Raw genomic sequence first — 16942 nt, forward strand, 5'->3', positions numbered from 1 at the left:
GATTTTAGACTTAACTCAGTTTTTCAAACAGAAGTTGAGGAAGTTACTGTAGCTAAGCAACCACCTAGAAGACTTATAAATGAAGGGATCTACAAGAAGCACACTATATAACAGAACTGTGAATTCTCATGGATAACCTGACAGAAAGGTAATAGAGCTACAATTCTCTATGGACTTGAGGTTTACCTACTAGATAACATGAACACAGAATTGCAGAGCGGCACCACCACTCCTCTCTAACCCGTTCAGAAGCAGTCTTTCTGTATTAGCGTAGGGCTAATCAGTTTCCTGCTTTCCCCAGAAGAGTCTGTGAGCTCATATTTCACTTACTTTTGATCTGGTTTTCACTTCTAACAACATGTTTAAGTCAATAGGCAAATGAGACGGCTGCATCATTAAGCAGAGCCAGGCTCCCATCCATGGACAAGCAGCTGCAACCACATACTGCACAGATGCCTTGTTTAACAGTTCCAGCCATACCTGAAAAGAAATGTATTAAAAGTTCTAACGAGTTTGTGGTTTACAGAACATCACAGATGTGCTGATCAAGTGCTAGGAACCATTCTACCCCCTCTAGTTTATGCTAAAATATCTCATAGGCAGACTACAAAACAAACATGAACAGACTATTCTTTATCTGCACAAAAGGGAGGATATAAAAGAACTGGATGCACAAATGGTACAGATCTAAGTGATAAGCCAAGCAAATACCTTGTGAATAAGATCCAGAATTTCTTGGTTGCTTTCTAGGATACAAAACTGAAATATGTGTCTCAACATGTCTTGCAGAATTGGAGTTAGCCATGCTGAAGAGCTCTGAAACAAGGATATAATAATTGAGAAGATTCTAATATAAATCATAACACAACACTAGTAACTAATTCTTACCTGGTCTTGGGTAGACAGCAGGGTGAATAATGTTTCCAGTGCTGCTTTTCGCACAGAAGATATAGTATGATGCAAGAATGGCCACACACGTGGGACCAAAACTGTGAGTGACTGCTGAATACTGGTACATGAAGAGATGTAGAGGCAGTAAGAAAGAAAAAAAAAAATTGTCTGTCATCAGTTATAAAGTTTTATTCAAAAGAAAAAGCCTTAAAAAAAGTATTATTGTATATGCTAGGTGATTTTAAGTCAGACATCAAGTTACTACAGCTTGAACACTTAAAATAGTTTGAGTCAGTGTCATTTTGCAGAATATACTGTTTTCTCTTACCAGTAGAAAGCAGTAGTTCATTCAAATATGTATTCATACTGTGCTGTTTCCTAAACTATACTTCCTTCATTCAATTATTTAGAAAAAAGTGTTTTCAGTTATGAGTTTAGTTTTATGTAGTTATGAGTTAAGATGCAAGCTTGTTTAACTAGTTCTATTGTATGTGAACTTACACATCAACTAAACAGAGCTGTATTACAGGGGGAGTGACAAAGCATCTACCTTCAGCATAGATGCTGTAAGTTCACCATATGAATTATGAGAAACATGGTAACATATAGCAGGTAATTCCTTTAGTTTGACAGAGTTCCAAATAAAGAGGAACTGAGCATTGTCTTCAAATTGAAATAAGTTCTGAAAAGCTAACAATTACTGCCCTGGGCAATTAAGGCCTAACCTGTTAGAATAGAAGAACTTTTAATATTAGGAGTAAATAAGGAAGGTTTGCCTTAGAAAGTTTGCCTTAGAAAGAGAGGCATAAAGAGTTCCTTGCCATATATACTGAAGGTTTAAAAACATCTTCCCTCTGGTTTCTTCAGTGAACATTACAGTAACTTCTTTCGGCAGAGTTTCTCCCCCCCCCCCATCCCTAGTCCTTTTTGGAACAGAAGTCAGATTAATTCAATCTGTTGTTTATCTTCATCAGTCATAGAATGACTGGCTGTACTATCGATGTGACTTTTCAGGTACTATTCCAGCAGCAGTGTTCCACAGGTAAATGCATTTGTTTTAAAATAAGCGTTTTGTCACTTGTCAACAAACTCCAAACAAGGAGTGGACAAATGAAAAGGAGTTTGCAGACAGGACCACCACGTGACTGGGTATTTTAACAAAGGATATCATCTCCAACAGAAATGAACAAAATAATAGTCACATGTAAGCAACACCTACTACCTTTTAATTATTTTGCTGACTATTACTAACTTAAGGGAAGTAGAAGTATTGTCTTAACCTTCACTCTGAAGAGGAGCTAGAGTAAAATTAAAATATTGATTTACATCAAGCACTTCCTTGGCATGTGATTCGAGAGCAACTTTGATTACTCCAATTTGGAAATAACTTGGCAGTCAAACCTGCAATACTGAAGCAATACTAATAAAAAAAGTTACCTGCATTTTCGGACCTGAGGATAAGTTAGAAGGGAAGAAAGAAGGATCATGATACTGTTGGTGGAGGCTGTCAAGTCATCCAACTCCAGAAGCGCATCCCACAATGTATTAAGAATAAAAGGCACCTAGACAAACAAGCACAAGAGGTTATGGTATAAAACCTGAAAGAAAATGCAAGTGCTCATTATAAACATTTTCTTCTTTCAGATTAAAAGTGAACTTGTCAATCAGAATTTATAGAAAACAATTCAGTCACCTTCTGAGACTGAAGGTGAACCAGGCTTTCCACCACTGGTACTAAAGATGCTGCAGCAACAGCTCGGACATCGTCATCTAGATCCTGGAGACCTTCAATTATTGCAGGCAAGACTTTAGGCAATAAAGTGTTGATCATATCCTGCCAAAAATGATCAAAGATATTTTTAAACTGAAAAAATGTACAATAAACCAAACAATTAAGATGTACTCTGAATCTGTGACTAAACCTGTTCATTATATAAGCAGAAACTACAGGCCCAAGAATATAGTTTGAATACTCAAAGTCACCATTCATGAAGTAAAATCTAGGCTAAGTTAAAGTTCATTAAAATCTAACTTAAAACTGTGAAAACAAAGCCTAATGTTTGCAGAATAATACAATGAACAGACCAAACCTCTTGTAGCACTCAGCTATGTCAACATAGCACAGGGAAGTATGATCATAACCAGATAGGCACAGTCTGGTTTTAATCTGTTCTGTGCAAGTAACTGTTAATGAAGTTATAACACCACAACAACTCTGCTATATACTTGCAGAGTTCTGCAGCTTGGATATAAAGATGCATTCACACATCTTAATCCACATGAGACTGCAGTGCAAGCAAGTTTGCCTTGTCAGATCTAACCATTGCACAGGCACATCCTCAACTTTGAACTTTCTGTTCTGTTTTTTGAGCTTTCTATTCCAAAGCTCTCCACATGAGAGGTTACCATGAGGGTTATTACCTGACGCACTGCCAAAGCATACTTTATTCCCAGGAGGCCGCCATGTCTCACTTCCCACTGTTCCTGTGTGAGCAGCTTCAGGAGAACATCCACAGTTTTATGAACTCCAGTTTCATTCATATGTTTCAATACTACTCCCAAAGTCTGTGCGCAAGTCTCACGTACTGGTGCTACCACCTAGAATAAAGTAAATGATGAAACAGCTATTCCTATATGAAACCTCACTTAGAAGTAAACCCATATGAGTAGAGGCAGGTGAGCAGAACTGTTACGCAAGGTGGAAATCTGTTTATCAGCTACTTTGTAATAAGTATCTGCGTGCAGTTACAGCAGGCACATGCAGCAGCACTGTACAAAGCGTAGTTCATCTGCTGCAAAATTATCTCCCATAGAAGCCTGCTCATCTACCTATTCAGAGTTACTTACTTCATCTGACACAAAGTCTCCAAATCTGTCTAATGCAAACACACAAAGAAGTCTAATAACCAAGTCTTCTAGCCACTCCTGATGCTGCTGAATCATCTGTAAAAAGAGAAGTTGAACACCTTGACTGTATTTATTCATAAAGGACTTGCTTTAGCTAAATTCATATTAAAGAGATAGAACAATGTGTATTTAAATTGACTATCATCTTCTGTCACACAGATGGCCAATGCAGAACAGTCAACACTAATTCAGCTCTGACCTGGCTTATCAAAAACATCACAGTGGGTTTTTTGCTTATTTTTGAAACATAGTATATATGAATAGCCCTATAAAGAAAATGGGTACTTTTACCCCTACATAGCACAGGAAGGTGAGGTCATCCAGATAACCCGCCCTGAGTAATGCCAATGTATCCTAGACATATCAATCAATACTTGTTTGAAAAACATTTACAAATAAACACAAACTATGAAGTAGTATTTCTCACAACTGTGGGAGCTCCAGTGAAAGGAACTCCTTTTTCAACCTCTCAGCCTCCTCCAGATTTAACAAAGCAATTTAGACCAAGCCTGTCTTGAGGCCCTGGTCTCTGTTGATTAGAGCCCCCACATCTTTAACTCAGAGCAGAAGCCCCGCAGATTGAACTACTTGGACACCACCTTTCTCATCTCCACTGGTTTCGCAGATGATCTTTCCCCTTGAAAAATCATCATTTTAATAAACAAAACTTTCATCAAGTTAGGGATTTCATACTCCCATGCATGTCAAAGTTACAACATGCATGTAGCAGGCATGGCAGTCTTTGAAGCTAACCTGAAGGGCACAGTCTCTTTCCATAGATAGTTAAGAAATTGATTAGAGTATCTTACTCTTGCAAGAAGTGTTATTAAACTACTCTGCAGTTTCCAAGGAACAAATACAGCTCCACATGGAAGCAAGGAGAGAGTAACTTGTGCTTGTCCTACACAAAAAGTACACTGAAGTGGCTCAATATACCTCTGGTAAATGTATCTCCTCATCTTTCTATACTGTCTATATCATAAGCTCCCACAATGCAACTTTGCAGCTGCAATAACCAAATCTAGTTCTGGAGGTAAGAGTCTGTCTCTGCTTTCCAGCTGCTTTTACAGCAGTGAAGTCAGTATGAATTGCAATCTGATTCCATATGAGTTATTACTGTCAGGAAATTAAATACCAGTCTCCATGTATTTAAAAGGAAAATACTTTTTCAGAAGTTAAATACTTCTTGCAAGAAGAGAGCAAACAGATTGATAGAATCAGCTTAGTATTTAAGTGACAGAATTAGACAGTACAAGACTCTCCGGCTGAATCTAGAGTTCGTAACCAACTTATATTGTAAATTTTGTTTCAGCACACCCTTAGCATGACCTGAAACTATTATTTTCTAGTAGGGAAGTTAATGTTTAATGAATGTACACACACGATCTACATATTAATAGCTGCTTATATGTAGCTTGTTTTTGTAGGCTTTTTCAAGAGAATTTAACATTTTATCACTGGACATAGTTATGTAGTCCATATACTTTGAGCAGACAAATCTCATGGTCTATTATTCCCTTCAAATCACCCACCTCCTGCAAAGCTTAAGTATTTTAAATTAGGTTTAGAAAAGACACTACTTAAGAAACACGTTAAAAGTCTACAGAACTAGAAATCTACCTCTTCCAAAGAGCTGTCTCCCATTTTACCACCACTTTTACCATGAGCTTTAAGTATCTCTCTCAGCCCGGTACCTGCACCATGTCGAACCTAGAAAAGTGAAAAGAATTAAAAATAAGTCAGTTTAAATATTTAGAAACAGAAGATAAAAAACACACCGGGTAGACAAAACACAGCAAGCAATTCAAAATATCCATACGTTTTTCTTAATACACAGTTTCAAGTGTTGCAGTTAGTGGTACTTCACAAATTCGTGAGAAAAGGTAGTAACTTATTAGATCAAAAGCTATACTTGGGGAAAAAAAAAGGTTTTTGACATTGGATTTGTGAAATATTTCTATAGAAAGGAAAGTTTATGGACAAAAGATTAAGAATGGCTTCTGCTTTCCACTACAGAAAATATCACTATTGCATGTTCAGTAATGTAGTTGAGGAAGACAGTTTTCATTTAGTTCTACCTCACGACGTTATAAAACACTAGTTTTCAGAGACAGATCAACCTAGAAGATATTACGCACGGATATGTTTTTTCTGGATGAAGCCTTCTTACCCTTATCAATCCTTCATCGGTTAGAAGAAGCATCAAAATATTCATAGCTCTCCTAATTTGAATTTTTCAAACAAAAAACAGGGAGAAACACTTTCAGGTATCTACTTTGTAACATAAATACTAAAAGCCTTTACCCTCTACCTCCACTGGCACAAATATTCCAACTTTAATTGTCATGGCATTACTACCCTCCACAGAACTCATTTCCTAATCACAGTTGCAGCAATAGCTACCTTACAATGATCAGCTTTCAAATACATAAAAAACCTGGCAGTTTTAAGTGTAAGACTAATCTAAACCTTAAAAAGCAGGCCTGCTAACCCAGACTATGCTTCTTGCAGAGAAAATGGGTTAAAAAAAAATCCTATAATTAAACCACCAAAAAAGCAAAACCACAGGAGATGAACATACATATCGCTCCAACTGTTGGAGAAGATTTTCCTTTTTGCACAAGAGCAATTTCTTTTAAAGACTCAAGAAGGAACACGGCATATGATGCTAGAAGTCTTCGTAAAGCCCAGAGCTCTGGATCAGCAGATCTCAAAAGCATATGAGCAGCAGCTCATGGAGAACGTTCCATATGTGAAGTAAAGCTAAAATACAAGTACCCAAAAGCAAAGTCCAAAACCAAAGGAATCTTTCACTGAATCCAAAATGTGGTTCAGCATCTCAAATGAACATACAGAATGAATTCTCTGGCTCAAGAAGCAGAGATGATTCTGTTGCCTCCACCTCTATTACTGGCATGACAGTCAGCTTGTACCAACCTCAGGAACTAAATAAGATACTCTGGCAGCTGGCTTCTAGATCACTGCAATTTTTGACTTTGGGGAAGGGAGGGGCACAAGGGGCTGCTCAGAGAAACTATTTCTAGTAAGTTTATAAGCTAAAGGAAAGCAATCTTCTTCCCAGTAGACTTTGCATTTCCTAAACAGAGCTCAGAGTATTTTGGGGCATTTGCAGAACAAACTCCTGAGATTATTATTCTGTATAGCTCACATGTATATGCAAACCTGCCTTACATGGCTAGATATTAAAAAAAAATAACTAATAATCAGAAGTGAACAAGTTATAGGGGAAAACAAGTCAGAGCCACTTATATGTTCCCAAACATAAGCAGTTGAACGTACTAAGAAGAATTAATGCACCTGTGGGCTACAAAACAGAAATTACAGAACATCGGTAGAAAGATGCGCTAAAGGCATACCCCGTTTCTGGTATTTTTGGTATCAGACTAGAGACAATTGGCTAACCAAGAAAAGCCTGCGCAATAGCTACACTGACAGTTGCAAAAGCAAAACTTTGAACTGTTTTATCCTTGAGACACCTTTACCTAGGTTCGAGCAAAACTTACATGGTATTTGCTACAAAGTGTACTTCATGTACATGCATGCTACTAAAAAACTATCGTATTTCACAATAATATTTTTTTCCCCTTAACAGCCAGAAATGAGTGGCTGGTAGGTCCTCCAAGAATCAGAATTTCTCAGATGAAGTGCAATTGTATAAAAGCATACCCTTCTCCACATGCACAGCTGAGCGGCTGTTGGTAAAAAGCTATAAGCAAGCCAATAAAACCCAGCCACAGCACCTAGTCTTAAAATCTTAATTGCTCATAAACAAATGATCAGTGTATTATATGTCAGAGATTGCTTATGAGCTAGTTTTAGCTGACAAAATGTTCCTTTTCTGGCTTGTAAACATTTGAGCCTCTGCAAACGCAAAATAGCAGCAGGAAAGACAACTGTATAAAGGAAATATCAGTAGCAGGATTCATCTCACCTGACTTTAGCTGTCTATAAGCTAGCCAAGTAGCCTCAACTAGTCACCCAGGCTGCCTCAAGACATGGCAAGAGGCCGCTACGGGACAATTTTATAAACATGTATTTTAAGGTAGTTTAACCTGTTTTCCACCCAGAACATACCATAATAATGATTCTGTATTGATCTACTTCCTTAAGGTGTACATGGGCCCCATATCAAATGTACTAACAAGGCTTTGAAAATGCCTGCATCCCACAAGGAGGCAAGCAGACTTTAGCTTCAAATGTCAACAGCCTGCTTTCAAATAAGACAAGGCTTATTAGTTCAGATGCAATGATGCGCCTCATGAATATAATTATCCTTTTTCTGGACCCAGAATAACTGTGCTTGCTGCATATGACCTATCTCTGCGCTTCCAAGTTTGAGGCCAGCATAAACAGAGCCAAATTGGTATCACTGAACCTGTGATATAAATATGCCTAAGCATGATATACTTGCTGTTAACATTTAATCTTTCAAAACATCGACTTTATAATAAAATTAATATTAGCTGGCAATAGTTACTTCCATCTGCTACTGCTCAAGGAAAGACCATTGTCAGCTACTTCATTATTTTTTGTCTAGGACCAATATCAAAGTGGGTAGAAAATTGAATAAGAGGATTGAATAAAAGGGTGAGTAGAACAGTTTTCAAATCTTGAAAATAAGTTACCTAGGCAATCAAATGTAAAGTTTTTGCAACTGATATTTAACACGTTTTTTAAAAAAAATTAAGATTCTTTTTCATAAAGGAAGAGGAAAAATAATTTGTAAGCTATCCTCTGTTAGTGGAGTAAATTTTTCTAACTTAACATTGGACAAACATGTCACTGTTTTCAGCAGACTTGCACAGTGCTCTTCCACCTCTTGGTAAATTCAAGCCAATTTTAATTGCTTAATCCTTCAGCCATAGATTCATGTCCTTTTGCTTTCCTCAAATTTCAGTACTTCCAAAGTTTTCATTTATATTCACTGCTACCAAGATCTTTCCCACTCTCTCCTTGCATATACATTATACATTTCCATTTCCCCTTTAAATGAATCTTAAAAAAAGAAAACCCACAAAATTCTCTAAAATCACATTTGACTACATAAATCTGTATTTGTGATTGGTATAGTTTCTGATATCTATCAAAATGCTTTTAAACCCCATACATATAGTTTTTGTACTTCTGTTTAAATATACTCTAAATTACTATTTTTTCTACCTTTAATTACACCTTAAAATACTGCACATAAATCTTACCTCCCAGGATGGATTAAAGAGATCATTGCACACCTCTTCACAAAAGCTTTCCAGAGGCCATTCATTTGCCTAAATTTACATTTAAAACACAAGTATGAGATTAATGGAGCCAATGATCAGGGGAAAACTTCTTAAATTGCAAGCCACTTTAGATAAGCAAAGATAATAAAGACCTCCAAAAGCTTGATTACTTTAATTTGTTATTGGGCAGAACTAAGTAACTTATTCCACACTTCAGAAAGTTTGCTGATTGGCACCGGAGCTTGTAAAAGGCTTATGAAGTTTGTCTGTTGGTAGTGTAACCTCTTCCCTAGGCTAATTTTGATGTTCTGGAAGTCAGTCTCCCTTTAGGAACCGCACTTAGAAAACTAAGCAAAACTTCTTGTCCTTCCCAGTGATTCTTTATCAACTTTGCCTTTAAAAGGCAGAATAGGCAAATCTTTCTTTGAAATCACACAACATAAGCAAATTGGGTCACACTGATCCAGTAAAACACCATCTTTTTCAAAATGCATTCCATGTTTTTGAAAAACCAAAAGGAGCATATCCGCTATCCCTGAGGTTTCCTGGGAGAAAACTGACAGGGCTAGGGAGAGGAAGTTAGCAAAGACACTAACTTCAGGAGCTTCACCCCATCATAAAGACAAGACAAAGTATTTAAAAGGCTAGCAACCAGCAGCTACTGAGCCTTCCCTTATCATTAATCTTTTATAATAAATTAATTTTCCAATCACTGTTTTGTAAATAAGAATTTAGTTACTAAGCTATGTTTGGAAAAATCTTTTTTTATAGACAGGAGTTTACTAAGATAAAATTTCTTCAAAATAAACTTCTATGGACCAGTTGTATTCTACCATAGCATTTCTTACAATACTTCAGATTTTCAGTCTAGTGAAGCAAATGTGAGTTTTTCACCAAGGTGTTGTTTAAATCTTCAGTTAAAGGTAAAACTTAATTCTAAATTAAGCCTAATTACAGTAGGGCAAAGATTAAATAAAGTGTACATGAACATTCACATCAAATTGTTTATGATTCAGTGTGATCTCTTATTATCTTTACCTGCTTAGCAGTTTTACAGTTTAATGTACAAAGGCACCTACATTTAAGATTAATACCAGTCTGACACCTGTAATCTGCCTGCTCAGGTCCATTTGGGTCAAACTGCTACCAATGGATTAGATGTGTTTTCTCTCAATGCTTTTTCCCATTTGAAGCATATTTGCTTCATTACATACGAAACTAAATTGACAATGACGTGATGTTGGCAATGACATCCATTTCTCATAATACTAAAACAAGCAAAGAATAACTCACTCAGGGTTAGAATAGCTGGGATTGTAAAGAAATCTTATTTTATGTTACTCTTAACATTAGCAGACATTATCATTCAATACTTTAATACCAGACAGTGCATCATACCTCTTCTGGAGCATTTTCTACCAACGTTTTTGAGTCTGTGGCAGGTTGGTTGATGACAACATTTGCAACTTTTCTTCTCTTTTCTTCTGGTTCCCCATCAGTGCTATCATTGCTAAAAAGGAACAAATACAAGTTTATGAACTGAAAGTATGTTTTAAGGGAAGTAAGTACTTCTACAACTGAAGTCTCAGAAACAGTAACACGTGGCAGGAATATAAAACAAGTTTGATTAATACCTTCTGAAATATACAGTATAGGTAGAAGTTATATGTAATAAAATTCAGTGAGGAAACAGCAGAATGCCATCCCAAACTTGCAATCTTTCTCAGCCTTTTCAAAAAAAGGCCAAAATCCTTGTTTGGGGCTGGGGGGAGCACCACCAAAATTTAGTTCATTGTTCATTAAAAATAGAGTAGGTACAATAACACGCCACTATAAACTACTGTGAAGAAGAACACACCATACATAAAGCTGTATCTGAAATTTTTATTTATTATCTTCATAAATCCCCCATTTTCATGTGGTATTCTCAAGCCATATATAACGACAGGGACAAAACATAAATTTCTAAGAATAGCCTCCCACTATATCAAGTTTCCTACAAAGCTAAGTCCTTAATAAAGTCTCTACTGGGAATAAGTATGGCACAAGTGTTTTGCCATCAGTCCAATTAACATGTAAAAGACTAAGAGGCAAAGACTGTAGGAAGTTTTTCAGACAAATCAAATTATAATCCTTGCTTAACAGGAATCGGAGTAAAACAGTTCACTATTATACCTCTTCTCATTAGCTTCCACTGCATCTCTGGATCTTTGCTTTGCAAATAGCTTAGCCATTCTTTTGGCTTTGTTCTTTTGTCTACTGCTCATACCAGCTCGAAACTCTGAGTCAATTAACTCAGCAGCCTGAAGAGTCTGAAAAAGAAATCATTCCTTGTCAACTCTTCTTACAATGAAGGTCCTGAAAAAAATCCCCAAACCCACAACACTTCTCAACTTCCAAGTCACCCTCCATGATTTGAAATTCAGACCAGCAGTTTAAGACCAGATAAGACTAATGTGCAACTATGGCATTTAAGAGTTTAGGAAGCCAAAACATACCCTATTTAAAGCTGAGCATTATACTTAAAATATAAAGAATTGCAAATACAGAAGTACAAATAAAACACTGTGTTACTCCCTTGCAGGCAAACAGTCCAAGGTTTTACCTACAGGTTGTTTGTTAACAAGTGAAACTGAAGAAGGAGAATAGTCCAAATCTTCATCATTGAAGAGGTCTTCAGTATTCATCCCAATTGCAGCACCCATATCCAGGCCAAGTTTCTTTTGTAACAGTTTCCTCTGTCGTGCTATCCTCTCTTTAGGATCAATTTCACCTTAAAAGTTTAAAACATAAGGTGTGTCAGACTTGCAACTAGATATATTATTGAAGATTTGCTCAAGGAAATAACATAACAAAACCAAAAGTTGCATAGAAATAAACTGTATTTGGATAATGCCTCACTAAAATGTTTTAATCTCAGAAGGATTCCTAAAAAGACCTTTTTTGCTGTTGAAACTATACTGCTACTTAAAGCAACACTAATTTTTCGCCGAAAAAAAAAGAGTTCCCATGAAATTCTTTCCACAGAAGTAAAAGTTTAGATCTTCTGTATTTTAGGGAAGTAAAAGGAGAGAATTCACACATTAGAAAAAAACAAAACAAAACAAAAAAATCCATCAACTGGATCAAGAACTGGCACTTTGTTATTGAGCACATACATCCTTGCTGGATTTTCAGATTTGGCAGATGGGGTTTGTTTTGTTTTTATGTTGTTTTCTTTTTCGGATGAGGTTTTTTCCTCCAAAAGTTTGTTTTCTGTTGGAAACCAGATACCGAAGAAATTACCAACAACAGCAAAAAGCCTCAACTGATATTCAGTCCAGTATCACAGAATGGTCAAGGTTGGAAGGGACCTCTGGAGATCATCTAGTCCAACTCCCCTGCTCAAGCAGGGTCACCTAGAGCACACTTCCAAGCATTGTGTCCAGACGGCTTTTGAATATCTCTAGAGAAGGAAACTTCACAACGTCTCTGGACAACGTCTTCCAGTGCTCTGTTACCCTCACAGTAAAGAAGTTTTCCCTCATGTTTAATACAGTATTCTGTATTAAGCTGGATTTTTTTTTTTTTTTTTTTTGAAAACCTGAACCTCTACTTTCTTTAGAAACATTCTTTCTTGTCAGATGCATAGGACCTAACTGCCTCCTCCCCTTCTGCCCAGACCAGAAATACCCCAAAGAAATGTAGACTGAGGCATAAACACAATTTTCCTAGGGTACCAGAGTGTTCAAAACCTAATCCTCAAGCTTCATGTGTCAGGCAAGGCTCATTTAGGAAGTTAAGATCGTAGCAGCTGCCTCAAGAATCTTGTGAAGCTTAAATGAACACCTGAAGTACTTAACACCTAGATTTTGGGTGAACATAAGAACAGAGGATTTTAGTGCCCTAGCAGGATAAACTCGCCAAGTGAGTTTGCTACATATAAACCAGAACTTGTAGCTTATAGGTCTGTCAGACTCCACATTATTTTCATGTGTGGTATGGAAACCAATCAGGAGTTTGTTTTTTTTAGTCACTAATGCCTTGTAACTATGCTTCCAAAGGACTGCTGAAAAGCAATTAAGAGAATTGATTCCTATTCTATTATCCACTGAAAGATTTTCACAGAAATTAGTAAGTAGGTGACCAATACTGATAGAAATTTTGGGTATACACCACATTTGAGATATTATGACAATAATCCACTTGGGGTTTTTTTTGTAGTAGCATTTAAGTGGCAAATAAGGAAATACAAACAACTTCCATTCCCTAGAATATTTTACATTCCTTGCACAAGTTCATCTTATGAAAAAGTGCCAAAGACTAAGTCCACAAATTCATTATGTGACTTGCTTTTTACATCCATTCATGCTGGGAACTTAAAGAAAAACAGCTAGAAAATGCAGAAGAGAAAATGGCCGATGTACATTTTCCCACCAGTTAAGAAAAGCAAGAACTAAAGCTGTAGTTCATTTTCATTCACATGATTTACAGCAGCACGTGTTGTGAAGCACTGGGATAAGTACCACACTTGCAAACAACTAAAATGTCATATTCCATCTAATTGATTTCTGAACAGGTGGGATTTCATTAGAAGAGATGAGATTTGTAGAACACCTTATTAACCTAGCATAAAAGGTGGCAAGCAATAAAACAGCAGTGAAGCTTAACAGACAGGACACCGCCTGAATGTCAGGAACCATGGGTTCTGCTCCTTCCTGAGCTAGCTGGCTTCTGCGTACCCTGCACAGATGAATCATGCCCAGGGAACAAATGAATCAAAGCTATGAAGCCAGAGTGGCTTCTTATCTATAGCACCATTTCATCTGGTGCAGAAACTGGAAGGTGGACTGGAAGTACAGCAGGGCAGTCGGGTAAGGAAAAACAAGAGTCTTGTAGTTTAAAATAATTCAGTGCCATTTTATGGCTATAACCCAATTCTCTCTACTAAAGAGCTCCAGAAAGATACCAGACAAGTCACTCGAAACAAGATATATCACACACACACACACACACACACTACGTATTCTACATTTCTTATGAGCCTTAAGAGAGATCAAAAGCACAAGCACTCTGATAGAGAAGCACACAATCTCTTAACAGAAACCAAAACAAGTGATACTAGATAAATTTTACTTTATGTTCCACACTCTTTGAAAGAAAAAGATTATTCTACCTCTTTTTCCACTAGGACACTGTAAAGTCTAAGCACTCAAATGTCACAACTATAAGCACTAGAGAAAAGCTTGGATTATGCTATAAACAAAGCCAGTAGCCACTGCTTGGAAGAAAACAAAATGGTAACCACTTCATTTTGTACAGCAATTGAATGCAAGTCCTGTAAAGGAGAGCTGTTAATTAACAACTATTAAGCATCTTAACATGTACTGAATGTTTTAAATATTTGACCATCCAATCTTGAAAGCTTTACCACAGCATTTTTTGTGCCATCACTCTATATTAGAAAACTTCATGCCTTTTAATAAGCCACATTCTGCTAATGTATTTGGGAACATTGTTTTAATCAAGAGCAAGTGATTTATAGTTCCTAAACCCCTTGAAAATAAAGCTACAGAAATTCTACAGCAGCCTTTGACATTGCTTTTTCTGCTCCCCTTCTTTAGGTTTTGTATAGGCACACTAATTCTAATAAGCAAAAAAAAAAACCCTAATAAAAAATTAATCTCAATATCTTACCATTGAGACTCTCAGAAAGTTACATAGCCATAATTCACTCCTAACTCAAGAAACAAAATATAAACCAGTTATGTTAGAGCATGTTTCCTTCCTGTTATTTCCTAGCATTCCACAAAACTCTGCATGACCAGACATATAACATAGCCAACACAAACTTTTTCAAAACACTAGATTTTCTCATCTGCAAGTCAAATAAAGATATACCTGATTTATCATCTTGGACTTCAAACTCTGCACCAGCGGATCCAAGAAGAGACGCACCATGTTTTAACAACCGACATATATCAAATCTATCAAAACGTAACCGATCAGTTGAAGGTGAATCTTCCACAGGACTTTCTGAGCCCAGTTCTAGACAGACATCGAAAATAATATTAACAAAAATGAGATGAAATTTTCAGTCAAAGCGTAGGCAGAAAAGAAAGGAGATGAAGAGGAAGAAATAATCTCCCTCTCCCAAAGGAACGACCAGACATACAGCATTCTGATACCCAGAATTTACAGGCTCCACTTCACAAAGAAAGGCCAAAAAATCTCAATGTATTTAACTGAGAAAAAACAAAACAAAAAAAACCACCCCCCTACACACTTTTAATACTTTTTCCCTTAACAAGTTTCACTTAAGATTTTAGACACTGACACACTAAAAGATCTTCTCTGTACATATATATGGCCAGCTTGCAGTTGAAGCTACATATGGCTTACAAGTACTTCAAACACGAGTATCATGCCAACGCTACATCATATGACCAACAGCAAGGCATCCCTGGTATGGAAGCTGGAGAGTAGTCTTAACTACTGGTATGGGGATAAGCCAGCTACCAAAGGCTACTGAGGACTACTTTATCAGCTCTTCTCAAATCCAGCTGCAGATACAGCAGTTAATACTATCACAGAAGAGAGCTGCTCCTCACAAGGTGTCTATCATTTCCTTGTTATTCACTTCCAAAGCATCCCTCCTCTCAGCAATCAAAGGTTAGTGCACTTTTTGTGGCTCTTAGCCACATGCAGCTTAGCATTCAAAAAGACTGGCCACTCCTACATTATCCAGCATGCTCGCATCCTGAATTGTGATCAGCAGTATAAATACAATTGTTGCCTACCAGAAAAAAAAAAAAAGACTCTAACATTTAGTTTGATATGGTCCCCCCCAACACATTTATGAAAGTTTGTTAACTTAAAGTAAATGAGTTTAATTATAAATGAGTTTAATTACATACAAAACACTTCATACAAAATGAATACCTACATTTCTTCAGACCTAAAGAAAGTTAACATTTCATAAAACATACACAAAAAGTGATTAGCAGCAAGCCTAAGAACTGAAATATTACTAAGCAGACTACTGTAAAACACATATTTAACTACTAAATCAAGTTTAACTGAAATCAAAAACAGAAACAAAGACCTACGCAGCCAGTTAGTGTGCTAAATGCCACCTGTTTCTCAAATATACATAACTACTTCTACAACTTCAAATTTGAGAGGCAGATATGTGAGAACTGGGCAGCGTTTATTAACCTGTCATTAAAAACAGCCACTGTGCTTGAAGACTGATAAGTTGCCTCTAAACTCCCATGTACAGAGAGTTTTAAAAGTAATCCTGGGAACTACAGGCTGGTGAATCAGACTTCCATCCTTGGTAAAATGGTGGAGTCTATAAATAAAGCTATTGAGTTTATGGATAAACATGATTTACTGGAAAAGAGTCAGCATGGCTCATGGAAAAAAAGCCCTCTGTAACCTGATTATCAATGTCCTCAAAGAAATCCAACATGTGGATAGAGTGGATATAGTGGAGATGTGTACATACACACATATATAAAAAATAACATATTAAAGTTTGCACAGATGTATTTATATATATAAAGTATACACATATAAGATATATACACATGTATGTATAAAAATACGCATATATCCCCTTCCCCAGAAGCCTTTGGCAGAATTTCATACCAAAAATTGAAGGAACTAAGTTACCACAGAATTGGGGAAAAGGTCCTTTTATGGACTGAAAGCTAGTTAAAGAGTAGAAAGCAAGGAGTAGGGCATAATGGTCACTTTTCAAGATGATTAAGAATCAGGGATTAATGCTGGAACCAGTTCTATTCAATGTCTTTAGCAACGAGAAGGGGATTTCACTATGCATACTCTTCCCCCAAGCATGTTCGTTACACTAAGCTTTCAGGTAACCAAATGTCACAGCGGCAGTAAGGAACCAAGAAGGA

General features: G+C 36.7%; 1 protein-coding gene across 2 annotated transcripts in view; it reads right to left on the minus strand.

The window, feature by feature from the left end:
* The window catches only part of BTAF1 (B-TFIID TATA-box binding protein associated factor 1), a 58541-nt gene that overhangs the window by 25597 nt on the left and 16002 nt on the right, over nucleotides 1-16942 (minus strand). The window contains exons 4-16 of one of the 2 annotated variants that reach the window (XM_067300081.1): nucleotides 14919-15065; nucleotides 11648-11811; nucleotides 11214-11350; nucleotides 10437-10548; nucleotides 9018-9086; nucleotides 5419-5508; nucleotides 3739-3834; nucleotides 3313-3489; nucleotides 2585-2725; nucleotides 2329-2453; nucleotides 889-1009; nucleotides 712-816; nucleotides 331-480 (exon numbers count right to left, since the gene is read on the minus strand). In XM_067300081.1, coding sequence (XP_067156182.1) covers nucleotides 331-480; nucleotides 712-816; nucleotides 889-1009; nucleotides 2329-2453; nucleotides 2585-2725; nucleotides 3313-3489; nucleotides 3739-3834; nucleotides 5419-5508; nucleotides 9018-9086; nucleotides 10437-10548; nucleotides 11214-11350; nucleotides 11648-11811; nucleotides 14919-15065 — 1634 coding nt within the window. Of the gene's footprint in view, nucleotides 1-330; nucleotides 481-711; nucleotides 817-888; nucleotides 1010-2328; nucleotides 2454-2584; nucleotides 2726-3312; nucleotides 3490-3738; nucleotides 3835-5418; nucleotides 5509-5968; nucleotides 6021-9017; nucleotides 9087-10436; nucleotides 10549-11213; nucleotides 11351-11647; nucleotides 11812-14918; nucleotides 15066-16942 lie in introns of those variants that run through there. The other variant, XM_067300082.1, reaches the window with a different exon arrangement.

Source organism: Apteryx mantelli, chromosome 7 (genome assembly GCF_036417845.1).
Source record: "Apteryx mantelli isolate bAptMan1 chromosome 7, bAptMan1.hap1, whole genome shotgun sequence".
NCBI classification, from domain to species: Eukaryota; Metazoa; Chordata; class Aves; order Apterygiformes; family Apterygidae; genus Apteryx; species Apteryx mantelli.